Raw genomic sequence first — 15,705 nt, 5'->3', positions numbered from 1 at the left:
GACTGTTTATTACATTAGTCCCCAAAGTTTTAGAATAACGTTTTCTTATTCGTTAGCTTAACAGCTTTTGGGACTTTTACTGAATTTTGTTTGGTTGGTTTATTAAGTTTACGGTTCAGACTAATTTTAATCTGCAGAAGAGGTAATTTTGTGTGTCATCATGGGGGATCAATTAATCGGCCAATATCTTATCCCTTTAGATCCCTGCAATTATGTTTATTAGTAGCGTAGCAAAGGTAAGGTATTGTCGGAATCTTAACGGTTGAGACAATGAAAGATGAATTAATGTACATCCTCAATGATGATAAACAAAATTACGCCCTCAGTAGATTCAAATTATTGGTTGAAAAGTTTGGATACTCAGGCATTATACCATTTAACGTCTTTGAATATGATACAGCCATAATCTTGCCAAGCAAAAGAAAAGCTGTTACCTATGAGCCTGCTGCCAAATCCCAGTTTCTTGAGCCTGCCTGGGGTTGAGATCTTTTTCAGCAGTAACGCCAGCAGAGTTCTCATTTTCTCCAAGCTCATGCCTGCGGAGGGCTCCTCAACCTTAACAAAGAAGAAAAATAAGGTGTAAATAATACCGTTGCTTTATCAAACTAATAAACCACCTATATTCCTCTATAGGCACACGAAAAAATGGGAGGTGAAGTTGACGCCTCTCACAATTTTAAATTTTTGTTTAAAATTTTTAAAAAATTGGGATGCCATTTTTTTTCTAGATGTAATTTCTCTTGAGAGTTTGATGGTACCGTAACCTCCCTCAATATAGTTCTAAACCTTCCCAGGATCTATGGGAAGCTACATTGTTAAGAAGAACCATATCGGTTCCGCGGTTAGCGAGATTCTTTCGTCAAACAGACAGGTACATCCTGTTACTCTATATAATAGGATATAGTTTTTACCATGACAATAAAGATATTATTTACAGAGTACTGACAGAGGTGTCTATCTGGAGATCCTCTGGCAGGACAGACAGACAGACAGGCATACATCCTGTTACTCTATATAATAGGATATAGTTCTTACCATGACAATAAAGATATCATTTACAGAGTACTGACAGGGGTGTCTATCTGGAGATCCTCTGGCAGGACAGACAGACAGACAGACAGACATCCTGTTACTTTTAGATTAGAAATATTCTTACCATGACAATAAAAATATCATTTATAGAGTTGATATTGCCCGTACTGGCAGGGGTGTCTATCTGGAGATCCTCTGGCATATTGTCCGGATGTTCCTGTACTGCGTGGCTGTCGTACAAGGTCTTCGTCTGAAATAAATATAGAAAATAAGTGACGAGGCACAAAAGTTAAGGGATCTAGTGGTGGGACAATGGATTCATGTTAAATATTTTAGTGATCTCAGAATTTGTGGACTCGCTTAGTTTTTGTGAATGATTCCACAGGTTTAGCTAAACTTTGGGGACACTGCGTAGCTGTAGTACATGTCTTTTATATTTTATATGTGAACATTGAACAAGGATGGCAACAGCCATAAGTAACGAAGCACCAAAAATTGTTTAAGGATCAACTACAATATTAAACCAAAATTGGGATTTTTTCTTTGGGTGGGGGTGAAATACAAACTACAAGAGGAGTATTATTCTATTGTCAGTGGGTGGGGTGAAAATTTTTTCAAACCCTCTTTAAATTTAAGGGGGGCGTGACTTCCATTACTTTTCACCCCCCTTGGCTGTTTAAGGGGCCTTTAACCCTTGTATTGGTAGTTGGACAACTACAGGTTTATATCCAGCCCACTGGCAAAATTAAGGGGGTAAGATACACCCCCCTTCGGCACATTAGCATACTCATAACCAGCTTAGGTATACATACATAGTTATTTTTTATTTAATAAGGCTATTATAAAAAGTGTCATTTCCTTTAAATGAAAGTTGTAAAGTCATAAACAGAACGCAAAAATCCATCAAATCATGAATAATATTGCATACCTTATAGAAACCCTGGCAGACTTCACAATAGTAGGGTTTATCAGAGTTATGGACACAGAGCATGTGCTTCTTCAAGTGTGGCAGCTGAGCAAAGGTTTGTTGCATAGCTTACATGTGTGCGGTTTCTCTCCTATAAATGAATAATAAATTTTGTGTTAATGAACAATATAAGGTAAAATAACAGTTCAAATCATGTTTTCTTCGAGTCAAAAATAATTCTTGCGTTTGCTTTTCCATAAATCAATGAAGTTTATACTATAGGAAAGGCCTTTTTAGAATTGTAAAAATATTACTATACTAACACTTTAGTGTAAAACATGCAAAACCTTTAACATCTACCTACAAAATATCTTAAAACTTACAAGCTTACGGGTTTTTAAATTTGAAAATCATAAGAAAAAAAACTAATTTTCATTTAGATACTCATATACATCCTTCTACTTTTGCAGATAGTCGTCTATTTACTACACATAACTTCTTAAACTTAATTTTTAATGTTAAAAGATGAAAAAATTTGAAAACAGACAATTTCAAGAAGGCATGATATTTTTTTTATGTAAAACATCGCTTAATGCAAAATAAAATGTTTTTCACCCAAGACTATTATTATTTTATTATAAAACCTTTGAAACTTGTGTAGGGACGTACAATGATATTCTAGCAGTAGATTTAAATGGTCTGTTAATCCTACCTGTATGCATCCTGAGGTGCAGCTTGAGCGCGGTAGAGTGGGAGAAAGCGCGTGAGCAAATTTTACAGGTATAAGGACGTTCACCAGTGTGGACTCGCATGTGGACGGTCAACTGACTTCTCTGGTTAAACCTGCAATAAAAAATGGTTAGCATTTTAACACCTAGTCTTTAAATATCCTATTTTAAAAAGTAGTAAGTTTTTTTCTAAAGCTTGAGATTTCAGTAACTGCTTAACAGATTATGTTCTCCATTTTGAGGCAGCTTTAATTAGGTCCAAGAATAATTTTAATCTATTTTTTTATTGAAGTCTGGGTTTAATCTATTTTGATAATATGTATTATGTTGTGAGCAGACAAATATTTTGAATTAAACTTTCGCCATTAAAATAATTTTTAAAAAGTGTTTCTTTGTTTATAACAATTAATAATACGGCATACAGAAAAATTATATTTTGCTTAAAAACAATTATTTTCATTGACAAAGCGTTGGAGGCATAAAATGTTTTACATTTTGATTTATAATAAAAAAAAAGTTTGTTTTAACAGGTTCCAGGAGAAACGCAGAAGTAAGAATCGAAGAAGACTAAAAAATTAAGTTAATCGGGTATTTCTATACCGGTTAGGTTAGGTTAAGATATGAATATACAAATAAGCCCCCCGTAGGAGTTCGACATTTAAAAAACCTATAGGACAGTGTCCACTCCGACTTATGTCACTCCTGCGTTTGTCCTATGACCTTTCAACAAGGATGACACAAGCTGGAAGTAGCATAGCTCAAAATATGCCGAAAGTACATACTTGGCTCCACATTGTTCACATTTGTATGGCTTCTCCTCCTCACCAGTTGCATGCGTTCTCATATGATCCTAGAAATAAAATATTGTTATCCTATTATATATACTAAGCGTTTTTTGTCTGTAGTTTTAAGTTATTGTGAGGATATACAAACTTTCCCGATTTTGTATAATTTTTGAGGAACACGACTCCAGTTACGTCATATTTTTCTTTCCCGAAAAAGGGAAGGGGGAAAGAAAAAAAGGGAAGGGGGAAGAAAAAAGAGATGGGAGAAAAGGGGGTTTTCCCCATCTCTTTTGAAGAGATTTTCTTACCCCCTTCCCTTTTTCGGGAAAGAAAAATATGACGTCACTGGAGTCGTGTTCCTCAAAAATTATACAAAATCGGGAAAGTTTGTATATCCTCTATTATATTGCCCATCCATTCCCCTTTGAATATTGAGCCCCTAGGACCTAGGGCCTAGGTGCTAGTGGCGCATTCACTTATCTACTTTAAAAATATTACATTAAATTCCTTTTAAGAATTAAGAAAAAAATGGATTTGATCTTAAAGATGTAAAATTCCTTTCTTCTTTGGGGGTAGGTTGAAACTTTTAACCCATATAAAGAAGTGTGAATAAAATTTGTAAGACAATAAATTTAATTTATATTTAGTTTTAAAAAAATGTTTTATTTTTCATCCTTCAAAATCTTTAACTTTATCCAAATTCATGTACCTAATATGTTAAAATAATCATTTATGTAAATCCTTAAAAAAATTAAGTAAATATTTGAAGGTTATTCTTTTGTGTAGTATGTACTTGAAAACATAATCTTTTCAAGCGGTGATAGGTTACCAAGTCGTCCAAGAATAATCGCAAGTTTCAAATGTATAAGGGCAAACAGCTGTTTTTGAAATTTGAATGAGTACTTGGTATAGGAATCTCATTGTTTTTTAAATTTTAGTAAAAAATATTTGTAAAGCTCGAGAAAAACTCAAATGTACAAAATTAAAGCCTGATTTGCCTGTCATTCATTGAGCTCTTGTTCTTTCTTTATAATTGGTTTCGCTATCTGTCTACTTATATTTATTCATTTATCCATCTATCTATCTATCCATATATCTACCTTAGAGATGTCTCTTGAAGCTCTTGTCCTTTTTATTTATATCCATCTATTTTCTCTATTCATATATATCTTTTTTTTATGAATATCTATTTTTCTATCTATCTTCTATCAATCTATCTATCCATCCGTATATCTACCTTAATATGTCCCTTGAAGCTCTTGTCGCAGACTTTGCACTGGAACATTTTCTTTCCCTCGTGGAAGCTTAGTATGTGTCTCTTCAGAGTATCTGCGCGGGGATACGATTTCTCACACAAGTGACATTGAAAATCCTTAAAAATCAGGAAATATAGTAAATTTTAATACAGTAATTTAGGTCGAGTACAGTAAAACTTTATGTCATACCCAGCTGAACTATGGCTATCAAGACAGATTTCCCAAACCTTACTTTAAAAAGCCCAACTTTATTGCAAGCATAAATTTATCGCATCGTATTATAGACAGCTTACCGCGAATATCTAAAAAGAAAAATCAAATTAAAACTAATTTTATCATTTTTATTTTAATATTAGTAGAAAAGTGTCTGTAATAGAATACTGTACATGATTTTTCAGTATATCTGAGAACTGGTTCTAATCCAGCGGATATTCATCGGTTTCGCAGCCATACTGGAAATATTTACAGGCGTCTTCAGAATTTTGGTCAAGGGTGTTATAGCGTCAAAAATTTACCTTAACGCCTTGATGCAATGCCGCGTGATTTCTCAAGTTACCATACGTAGAGAAAGCCATCTCACAGTGGGAACATTTATATGGTTTGTCTCCGCTGTGGATTCTCTTGTGCACAATCAGTTGCCCGCCGCGAGCAAAACATTTACCACATGAGTCACAACGAAATGGTTTTTCGCCTGCAATATAAAAAATTATTTAGTAATTTACCTTTAATTAATAATTTTCTATTATTAGAATTGTGTCCATTAGAATAGTAGGTAAACATTTCTAGTTGTCGAGATTAAAGTTGGACATAAAGACGAAATAAATATCAGTTATGTTGTTCTTTGTAGATTGTAGGTTACAATGCTTTAGATTCTTAACAGAAATAGTTACAAACCTTCACGGGACCTATGAGAAGCTACCCTGTTAAGAAGAACCCGATTCGTTCTGTGGTTAGCGAGATCCTTCGGTACATACAAGCACACAGTCATACTGTTACTTTTACATTATGACAATACCTGTATGAATCCTCATGTGAAGCTTGAGCCTCTCCTTGATGGAGAATGCCTTGCCGCATATTGAACACTCGTGGGGCATCTCTCCAGTGTGGTTGCGCATGTGTGTCGTCAGAGATCCAACCTACGGAAAATAGTAATTGCATTTAAGTTTCGCACAAAGATTTTTTGTGAGACAAAAAATTTAAATCAGAATTTTTAGCACTTGTGTATGTTTAAGCATAACAATATGCACAAAAATACAGGATAACAGGGTAAATTAACGCAGTACCTAATCTTGCCCCCCCCCCCCCCCATCTTGACCAACAGACCAGGGTAAAATATATGATTGTGTACCTGGGAAGCTCTTTATAGTGCCTATACAAAAATGACGTCATACAATACAAATGACCAATGACAGGCCGATGAACTAAATTACCAATGGCAGGCCAGTATACTTTTTAATTGACCAATGGCAATAGTATACATTTAAATTGGCAAGTGGTAGGCCAGTATGACGTACCTGTACAAACTTCTTGCCACAAACGCCGCACTGGTACGGCTTCTCTCCTTTGTGGGACCTGGCGTGCTTCTCCATGTCATCTATCTATCTCTCTATATATCTATCTAACAGTGTACCTGGACAAATTTCTTGCCACAAACGCCGCACTGGTACGGCTTCTCTCCTGTGTGAGACCTGGCGTGCTTCTCCATGTCATACTTTCTCTTGAATCCCTTCCCACAATATTCACATGGAAATACTCGTTCATCTCCCTGAATAAGAAAATAAATGGATGTAGAAGGATATACCTGGATACTTTGTTTATTACACTTGTCCCCAAAGTTTTCTTATACTCAACAACTTTGAGTACATTAATTAAATTTTGAAAGATTGGTTCATTAAGTTGAGTGTCCAAAGGTTTCAACCACTTATTGTAATCTACAATTGTATATAATCATTTGGGATGTACATCCATGCACCGGCCATTGTCTTATCCCCTTAAATACCTGTACATATGTGAATTTGTATTATTGAAATGTAAGTAAATTGACAAATGTTTTAAATCACATAATTAATCACTTTAAAAGTGTGATATGAATAGATTATTACACTACAAACAATACAAAATTGCACCTGTCTAATTACAGATATGTAATCTTATTATAACATATGTTAATTATGCTTTCAAAATTGCATATTTTTTTAAGTTTTAGGAAGAGAAAGGGACATTGAACTGTAAATCAATTTTGTACCCAAAAGTTAAAAGGAGCATTTGTTTGCGGAAAGACTTTGGGTACTTTAACAAATATAGATTGGAAAGTATTTATTAAGAATGTTAATCTTCAGAAGGTGAAATTTTAACTGTCATTTAACTGTCTTAATCTGTCATTTTTTTAAGATAATTGTTAATTTGATGTATAGCTTCGCTACTTATGAACGAAACTATCTTGGTTTCTCCATTAAAACGCTTGAAGAAAAGCACAAAAGCTGGTACTTGCTTACATGTGGTAGACTGGAGCACCGAAACCCCCCCCCCCCCGCTTAGTTTTGACAAAAATCAAAAATAAGGGGGGGGGGGGTAGTTTTTTAATGTCTGGAAAACGGCAAGGAGGAAAAAAGCACAGCAAGGCAAAGACTTAACCCCCCCCCTTAATTTTGAAGACAATAAAAAATAAGGGGGGGGGGGGGGGTAGTTTTTTCACTGTACAACACGCCAGAAAGTTGAGTGAGGTAAATCAAGTAAATCCAGTATGCCAGAGGGGAAACCTTATTACAGGGATATTCATGTTTTGGGGCATAATTTCCTTATTTATTGACTGATTTTAGTAATTGATGTATCCCTGAACAGGTAGTCTTAAGGAGAATATATCAGAAGTGTTTTCATGCTCCATTGAATTTTAAAAAATTGGTAATTCTGAGTCGGTGAAATGTATAAGTTTTGATTAATACCTTTCTGTGCGACACCTTTAATTAAGCAGTAAATGTTCATTTTTAGGACTTTTTTTGAAAAAAGTCTTTTAGTGTTTTGTTGTGATACATTAAATTATAGGTTTTTTAGGTCAAGGAACACAAATTCAGAGCTAAAATAAGCATTAGACTAATCTGAAGCTAGCCCTAGCGGGCTAGGTTGGTGGCCCGCAGGGGTTAAGTGCATTTTTTCCAATATATATCTTGTTATATATCAAAATATAGCTTTTTAGGTCAAGAAACTCAAATTCTGAGCGAAAATTAGCATTAACTAACCTGAAGCTAACCCCCGCTGGCTAGGTTGGTTTTCTGCAGGGCTTAAACTTAAATTAAATCCTTAAACCATCATACGACCTAAGTGAAGCTTACCTAAAATTGCCAACCCAATTGGTTCAGTAGTTAATAAGATCTTAAGCTTCAGACATAAAACCCTTACTACTTTATTTAATAAGATATATAGGTACTATTTTTAAATATTTGGCACTATATGGTATTACTACAAATATCAGTTAAAATTTTGGTACTACATAGTACTATATTAGTTAAAATTTTGGTACTATATGGTACTATATTAGTTAAAATTTTGTGTACTATATGGTACTATATTAGTTAAAATTTTGTGTACTATATGGTACTATATGAAAATTTTCATGTACTATAAATGTACTATATATTTGTAAATTTTGAGTGGTCACTCTGTAAATGTTACTCCCAGCTATCTTCTAATAAAACGATAACGCCCCCTCCCCTTATGACTTTACCCCATCCCCTCCCCCCTGACCATGGAGGGACGTATTGACCAAACACTTAGGACTATATTAGCAACCTAAATTGATGACAAAACTCCACGGTCACAATATCCAATAGAATAGCCGTGCTTCTAATAAAGACATATAGGCAGCTTATACCAATAACAAAATTGATTTTTTAAAAATCACAAAACCTATACGTGTTTTTCAGCTGTCGTTGGGGGGCAAAACATCGTAATATTGACGACTTCTACATTTGCCCCCCAAATTTTTTAAAAGATTTATTTTGCTTGTTGGTTATACCTTATTCCCATAGAGAAAAAAATAAAAGAGAGGATTCGAAGCAACTAGAAGACGAAAATAGGCAGTGGGCCTAAGAGGCCTACTTAGCGCTGTTGCCGCGCTAGAATTTATTGCTATTCCACTACTTTTCAAATGGGAGGATTAAAAATTATTTAAAAAAATATTTTTTTACTATTTACTATTTCCATATTTAGGGCAAGAATATTACATTAGATATTTTCGTTTTAATGTTTTAATTAAAAATTACATAGAATTTTATTTTTATTTAAAAAAATTTGTTCATGAAAGATAAATCCTTCTATTTCTAAAAAGGGGGAAATTTTTTTCATAATGAACATTCAGCTGATTCTGACCGCCCACGGCTGTTTGCTAAATATCGCTTTTCTTTTTATTCACATTATTATTTATGATTGACTTACAAAAAGCCCTGGGCGGTTTTTGATTTTCGTCTGCTTCTAAATTTAGGGATGGGGAAGTAGTATTTTACCATGAAAAAGGGGTGAGTATTCATCCTCTTATCCTTTTTCCTTATGCTTATTCCTGACATACAGGTACCACTTCATTGTAATATTTAATACTTTGTGCTTTGGAAATATTTATTTAGTTCTTTATTGCAACAATGCCTAGAGGCATAACCGTGCTTGAAATATTTAAAACCCGGTGGGTAAAACGGTTGGTTCTATTTCAGGCTATTTTACCGGACAGTAATAACGCCCGAGTTCGAAGCTTGAGAAATCCAGAAAAGAAAATGTCTAAATCGGATCCGGATACTAAATCCTGTATTTATATTGATGACGAACCAGGTAAGTTTTGCTTGTAGCATAGCTACTGAAAAATAGGAGATGTCCGTTCATACTTCATAGCCAGTTATTTGCATAAATCACAAAACTATCTGTAATACAAAGAAAGATGTCTGTCCGTCCGAACGTCTGAATCTTAAGATCTCGGTAACCGCTGAACCGATTGGATTCTACTATTAAGGGAATATACCTACTAGTCCTGTGACGGTTTTATGCTATTTTCTTGGAGGGGGGGGGGGGGGGGAGGGAGTGACACCTTTACCCCTCTAAAAAAAATGCCCTCCCCTACAATTTTTTTTTGTTAATTAAACACATGATAATGGAATTGAAATATTTTGCTTATTTATAAAGAACTAGCGGCTACGCCCCTAGAAGCCTCTAGGGGCACTGGTAGGAGGGGGAAAAGTTGACCTTATCCCATTTAAATTTGAGTCTCAAATGAGTTTTTAAAAAGTATTTTTCAGGGGGAAGGGGGGTGTAGAACCCTTCCAAAAAATAGTTAAAAACCTTCCCGGGACCTATAAGAAGCTTCATTGTAAAGGAGAACAATATCGGTACAGCGGTTAGCGAGATCCTTTAGGACTGACAAAAAACGTTTACTACTTTATATAATAGGATTTACTTATTTTATAATCATCATAATAATTTCTAATTTAGATATTATAAGAGACAAAATAAAGAAAAGTGTAACAGATACAATTAAAGAAATAAGATATGATCCTGAAAATCGTCCAGGTTCGTAATTTTCATAATTGTACATTTACAGTTAATATCAGGGCTCGTCAGCTGTGCGTCAGTCGCCTGTAAGCCTCAGGGAAATCAACCTTTTACAATTTTAAAAATCAGCTGAAAGTCTAACATGACCTAAATATGGCAGTCCCTCTTTGAAAGCATCCATACGGGTGAGGCTGACGCGCGGCTGCTGAGCCCTGATAAATATAGTTTGACTCTGGCAGTGGCAGGGATCTCAGGGAATAAGACAATGGATCATTGGATAATATATAAATAATAATTATATACTTCAAAATTAAAAGTAAAACAGCATTTTATCTTTAATTTTTATTTTCTTTTTCTCAGAGTTTCATGCTTCTGCAATCATCAGAAAGATCCTACTATTTTTTTCATTAAAAATAAATAATAATTATAAATATTTTCCCTCGAAAAAAAGTCAACGAATTAGAGAATATGTTTATAAAAATTTGTGCACCTATTATAATTTACAGAAATTCGACCGAAGTGATGAGAAATGCCAAATTCTTTTAAAAATCACTTATTTGTTCATGATATTTATTTAGGAGTAGCAAATCTAATGTTAATTCAAGCATCATTAAGTAATCAAACTCCAGAACAAGTTGAACAATTTATCATAGAAAATGATATGAATAAGGTGGAGTTTTCTTCAATACCTATTTATTGTAGATAAATTCCTAGAAAATAATACGGGAATAGTCTCTTTCGTGGCAACGCCCCTTAAGTGGCGATTCGTCGTATTTTTAAAATGGCTTTTATAGGTAGGTTAGGTTATGTTAGGTTAGGTGATTGCCACACGGGGTTAGGCAATTGGCCCCGCAGGGGCTAGAAATAGGAGAAAAGCTACTGTGAAAAATACGAAGAATCGCCCCTTAAGGTGCGTTGCCACAAAAGGGACTATACCAAATAGGTAATACTTATAGCTTAAAAAAAGAATAAAAGAATTTGAGTCAATATTTTTTTATAGTTGATGGTTATCTTCAACTTTAGGTGAAGTACCCGTTATCGTCGTTTATTTCTGGATCAATTAGACAACATATAATTTAAAAAATTTAAGATGTTAGGTACATTTTATTTATCAAAACAATGAGGCCTATAGCTTCTTCTCTGAAAATGCGTTAATTATGGGTAAAAGTTTTATCTAAAAAAAAAACTTGATTGATGATTCAGGTGAAGTTTAAAGAAATGGTTACAGACTCTTTAATTCAACATTTGTCCCCTATCAGAGCTGAAATGAACAGGTAATCTCTTATAAAGAAATCAGGATCATGGAAAGAAAACGAAGTTGCCGGTTTCATCGTATTTTCACAGTAGCTTTTGAAGGGTTATTTTAGGTTAGGTTAGGTTAAGTAAATGGTAATGATTGCCCCGCAGGGCTAGAGCCCCCCGCAGGGGCTAGAAATAGGAGAAAGGCTACTGTGAAAAAACGACGAAACCGGTAACTTCGTTTTCTTTCCATGATCCAGAAATAATTACCAATACCATGTCTAAAAGGGAACTATGCACGAGAACAAGTGATGTTAAGTACTTTCCAGCAGTTCGATTAATGTAGTTTTGCATTTAACGGCAATAAATGATGTTTTAATGTGTTATTTTATTTTACACTCTGAACTAAACAAAACATTTGACGATATTTCGTTTAAAAAAATTTAACATTTCAAAGTTTTTTCTTATAAAACCATGGTGATATTACTATATTAAACAGAAAAGTAGTATATTCACAAAAAATTACTTAAACTCACTGCTGGAAGGTTATTTAAATCACTTGCTATTTTTCGTGCATAGTACCCTTTAAAGCACAGATACTCTGTACCTAACTAGGATGTTTCAGTTTGTTAAGATTGAAGATTTTTTAAGTAATCATTATTTATCAGACTTGTGTCATTTTGTTGTTAATAATTCCAAAGACTTTGTATTTCTTTCTTGTTGCTTAGGCGACTCATGGATAAAATTGTTCTTGAATGTCAAATACAAATTAAAAGGTTTGAAACAAGTGGATATATTATACTTGGATCTGACACCAGAATTTCTTATTCTCTAATAAAGTGAAACTCGCAGCGGGCTAAAAAATAACGATGTCCCCCTTCAAACCCACCCCCTCCCATCCTACTGGATGAACAAACTGATCAATTTATAAATTCATATGAATTTTTTCCCTTGTCATAATATCCATGTATATATTCTATACCCATTTTGAAACATGCTTTTTAAATTTTAGGTTATTGAAGGACGAAATTTATCTTGATAGCATATTAAAGCAAGGAGAAGAAAGTGCAAGGGACATAGCGTCACAAACTATCACGGATGTAAAGAAACTTGTTGGATTTCATTAATCAAAATAATTGATACTTAGGAGAATTGAAAATTAAAATTTACATGTTAAAATTACGTTTAGTATGGATAAGTAGTTATGTATGGAGAAAGTAATTAACGTTTTGGCTTAATAAAAAAAATATATTAGGTATAACATACCTATACAGTACATGTTTTCCATATGGAAATTTTAAATATCAATAGAAATACATTTGTTGTGGAAAAGTTGATTATAAATTTTTGTTATTGTTTTTCAGAATAAAAATGACAACTCTACGACCATTCACCTGTGATGATTTATTTAGGTTTAATGGAATTAATTTAGGTAAGAATTATAATTATACATACATAGTCAATAAAGATAATAATTCTTATTATTTTTCCATTTTGGCTTTGAAACCGATTAATATCCGCTTGATTAGAACTGGTTCTTAGCAATTCTGAAAAATAATATATGTATAGCATCCTATTACAGACAATTTTCCACGAATATTAGAATAAAAAACATAAAATTAATATTGTTTTTTTTAAAAGATTTTTCATTTCAATATCTGCAGAAAGCTGTCTATATTAAGCAGGGTGGGGAAAAACCCAGGGTTTTTTCAAAAAGCCCAGCCCAACCCAACCCAAAAACCCTTAAAAACTCGACCCAAAAACCCTTAAAAACCCAGGGTTTTAAGGGTTTTTTTGGGGGTTTTATTGAAAAACCCTGGGTGGGTTTTTTGTATGCCCACCCTGATATTAAGATGCGATAATTAACTATTACTCCTTTGTATTTTCAAGCTTCCAATAATAAGAAAATGGCGTTTTCTTTGAAATAAATAAAAATTTGTACTAACTACATCCATTGAATTAGTAGCAAAATTCCCTTCTATTTTCACTCGACACTTTTACACTTGCAATTCTTATTTAATATTGACATATTTGAAATATTAAGTGTCACGTGAAAATATAAGGGAAATTTTTATGAGAAAAAAAAGTTTATCTCAGATGATTGAGAACTGTCTAATTTGGCGAAAAAAAGGCAAAAAAATTCGGCGGGAGCGGCGGTTCCGCCGCTGTATCTTCACAGTTCTATACTGTTCTTCACAAAAGCAACTGCTGTGCCGAATTTTAGAGCTGTAACACTTTTATGGACTGAGATCATGCGCGTTTTACTTTCGGTTTTAAAAAGTGGCACATCTGCCTCCCCCCTTTGTTGATAAAAAAGTTAAAAATCAACATGTTCAAAATGGACGTCTGGACATTCTGGTAACGATTATAGAGCTGCTACGCTTTCTAAATTGTACCTAACTACCACAAGAATCACCATGCAAAGTTTGAAATCGATAGGAAAACTCTAATATGCTTAAATTAACGAAAAGAGCTAACCGTTACGGACGGACGGACGGACCGACCTTAATTATATAAAAGCTACGCTTTTAAAAACATGAGCAGTTCTATTACATGAACCCCTTTTCTCTTTTAAATATCTCCTTTTCTAAATCATATAAAATAACCTTATTTAAAAAAAGTCATCGTTATGACACTTGTTTTTAAATGTTAATAAATTCTAGATGTTTAAACAGACATAAAAGCATAACAAGTTAAAACTAAATATCTTATTTAGATCCCTTGACAGAAAACTTTGGACTCGGGTTTTATTTACAATATCTTGCTAGATGGCCTGAATACTTTATGGTAAGAATTACATCATTTTATTACCAGTATGGCTTTTAAACCGATTAATATCCGGTGGATAAGAACTGGTTCTCAGCCACACTGAAAAATCATGTATCGTATCGTATTATATCCAGTTTTGTACGAATGTAAATAAGTACAATCATAATATTAAAACAAGTTTTGTTTATTGTTAACAATTATCTGCCCAAGGGGTGAAGACCCTTTTCGTCTTCTAGCAAATTGCGTTCTGTTCTTTTGTAGGGACTCAGCTGTGTTTATATCTCCGACGCTATCAGCTGATTTCAAAGACCCTAAACAAAATTGTGACCAGGTCCCCGCCCTGTGGGCAGAGTTACATATAGCTTATGCCCCTCCTATTCTTTTACTTTAATGTTCATCAAGACATTTTATCCAGCCCCCAGGGTGTATATTCTGCACAAGATTAATTTTGCTCCCCTTCCCCATTCAGCTTTTCCCCCAATAAGGGGAAGATGGAAAATGTTTTAATTTCCCCCCACCCTCTTTAATAGGGGATCCAATGCAGAATACACAGTACCCCTGCCAGCCCCCTTAAATACGATTTTTATTTAGGTAGCAGAATCTCCAAGTGGAGACCTAATGGGGTATGTGATGGGTAAATGTGAGGGTGTGGGAGAAAACTGGCACGGACACGTCACTGCAGTTACAGTTGGGCCAGATTATAGAAGATTAGGTAGGATTTTTACAGGGATCTAAAGAGATAAGACAATGGCCGATAAATTGATGTACAATTCCAATAAAGTTACACAAAACTACCCCTTCTGTAGATTAAAATTAGTGGTTGAAACGTTTCAAAAATCAATTTTATGAATCAACAAATCAAAATTCACTAAAGTCCCCAAAGTTGTTAAACTAAAGAATAAGAAAGCATTACTTTGGGAACTAGTTAAATGAAAAGCCCATTGTCCCCTCTCTGTCAATAAGTAGCGACGCTATTCAATAGGTAACTAGCGTATTACTACCGTCAACCCATGAAATATTTCGCTAACAGTAATAGAAGACAATATCCAATCATTCTCTCCAATAATTGGTAGTATATCTGCTAAAGTAGACTAGTATATGTGTCTGTCTGAATAAAATTTGGCGTATCTTTACCCTTTTGTTGTTGTTGATATTTTAGCTTATAAGTTTAGCGTTATACGGGTTTTGTTTGTCTGTACACGAAATGACAACATTTTTTTTCACTTCTAAAAAGCGTACCTAGGAGTTAAGTTTTAATAAAAACTAATGTTGTTTATTTTAGGGTTAGCTAAGCGTCTGATGGACGGACTAGAAGTAACATCAGACAAGAAGCGTTGCTACTTTGTAGATCTGTTTGTCCGTGTGAGCAACAAGCTGGCTATCGGAATTTACGAGAAGCTGGGCTATGTTATATATAGAACTGTGTTGGATTATTACAGGCAACCAATCATTAATCATTT

At 34.0% G+C, this 15,705-nt stretch overlaps 2 protein-coding genes and 1 pseudogene across 5 annotated transcripts in view; 2 read left to right on the top strand and 1 right to left on the bottom strand.

The window, feature by feature from the left end:
- Positions 1-15,705, bottom strand: part of LOC145328203 (uncharacterized) — a 131,452-nt pseudogene that overhangs the window by 1,722 nt on the left and 114,025 nt on the right. Inside the window, exons 4-12 of the transcript XR_013882393.1 lie at positions 6,339-6,473; positions 5,724-5,844; positions 5,224-5,399; positions 4,690-4,824; positions 3,450-3,517; positions 2,652-2,782; positions 1,961-2,090; positions 1,157-1,282; positions 435-555 (exon numbers count right to left, since the gene is read on the bottom strand). The product of XR_013882393.1 is annotated as an uncharacterized LOC145328203 (transcript). The remainder of the gene's footprint in view (positions 1-434; positions 556-1,156; positions 1,283-1,960; positions 2,091-2,651; positions 2,783-3,449; positions 3,518-4,689; positions 4,825-5,223; positions 5,400-5,723; positions 5,845-6,338; positions 6,474-15,705) is intronic.
- Positions 1-15,705, top strand: part of Naa20A (N-alpha-acetyltransferase 20 A) — a 146,397-nt gene that overhangs the window by 128,908 nt on the left and 1,784 nt on the right. For 2 of the 3 annotated variants that reach the window (XM_080171812.1, XM_080171810.1), the window contains exons 1-4: positions 12,801-12,908; positions 14,193-14,263; positions 14,837-14,957; positions 15,528-15,684. In XM_080171812.1, the coding sequence (XP_080027938.1) occupies positions 12,848-12,908; positions 14,193-14,263; positions 14,837-14,957; positions 15,528-15,684 (410 nt within the window). In that variant the 5' untranslated portion in view covers positions 12,801-12,847. Of the gene's footprint in view, positions 1-12,800; positions 12,909-14,192; positions 14,264-14,836; positions 14,958-15,527; positions 15,685-15,705 lie in introns of those variants that run through there. The other variant, XM_080171813.1, reaches the window with a different exon arrangement.
- Positions 9,325-12,694, top strand: LOC145328212 (tryptophan--tRNA ligase-like). Its single transcript, XM_080171808.1, has 5 exons — positions 9,325-9,523; positions 10,178-10,255; positions 10,816-10,907; positions 11,441-11,511; positions 12,489-12,694. The coding sequence occupies exons 1-5, from the start codon at positions 9,340-9,342 to the stop codon at positions 12,601-12,603; spliced, it is 540 nt and encodes a 179-aa protein (XP_080027934.1). The 5' UTR covers positions 9,325-9,339; the 3' UTR covers positions 12,604-12,694.

The sequence above is a fragment of the Acartia tonsa genome, chromosome 9 (assembly GCF_053477335.1).
Source record: "Acartia tonsa isolate MP-2025a chromosome 9, ASM5347733v1, whole genome shotgun sequence".
Classification (NCBI taxonomy): domain Eukaryota; kingdom Metazoa; phylum Arthropoda; class Copepoda; order Calanoida; family Acartiidae; genus Acartia; species Acartia tonsa.
This window is presented reverse-complemented; position numbering and strand designations above follow the sequence as displayed.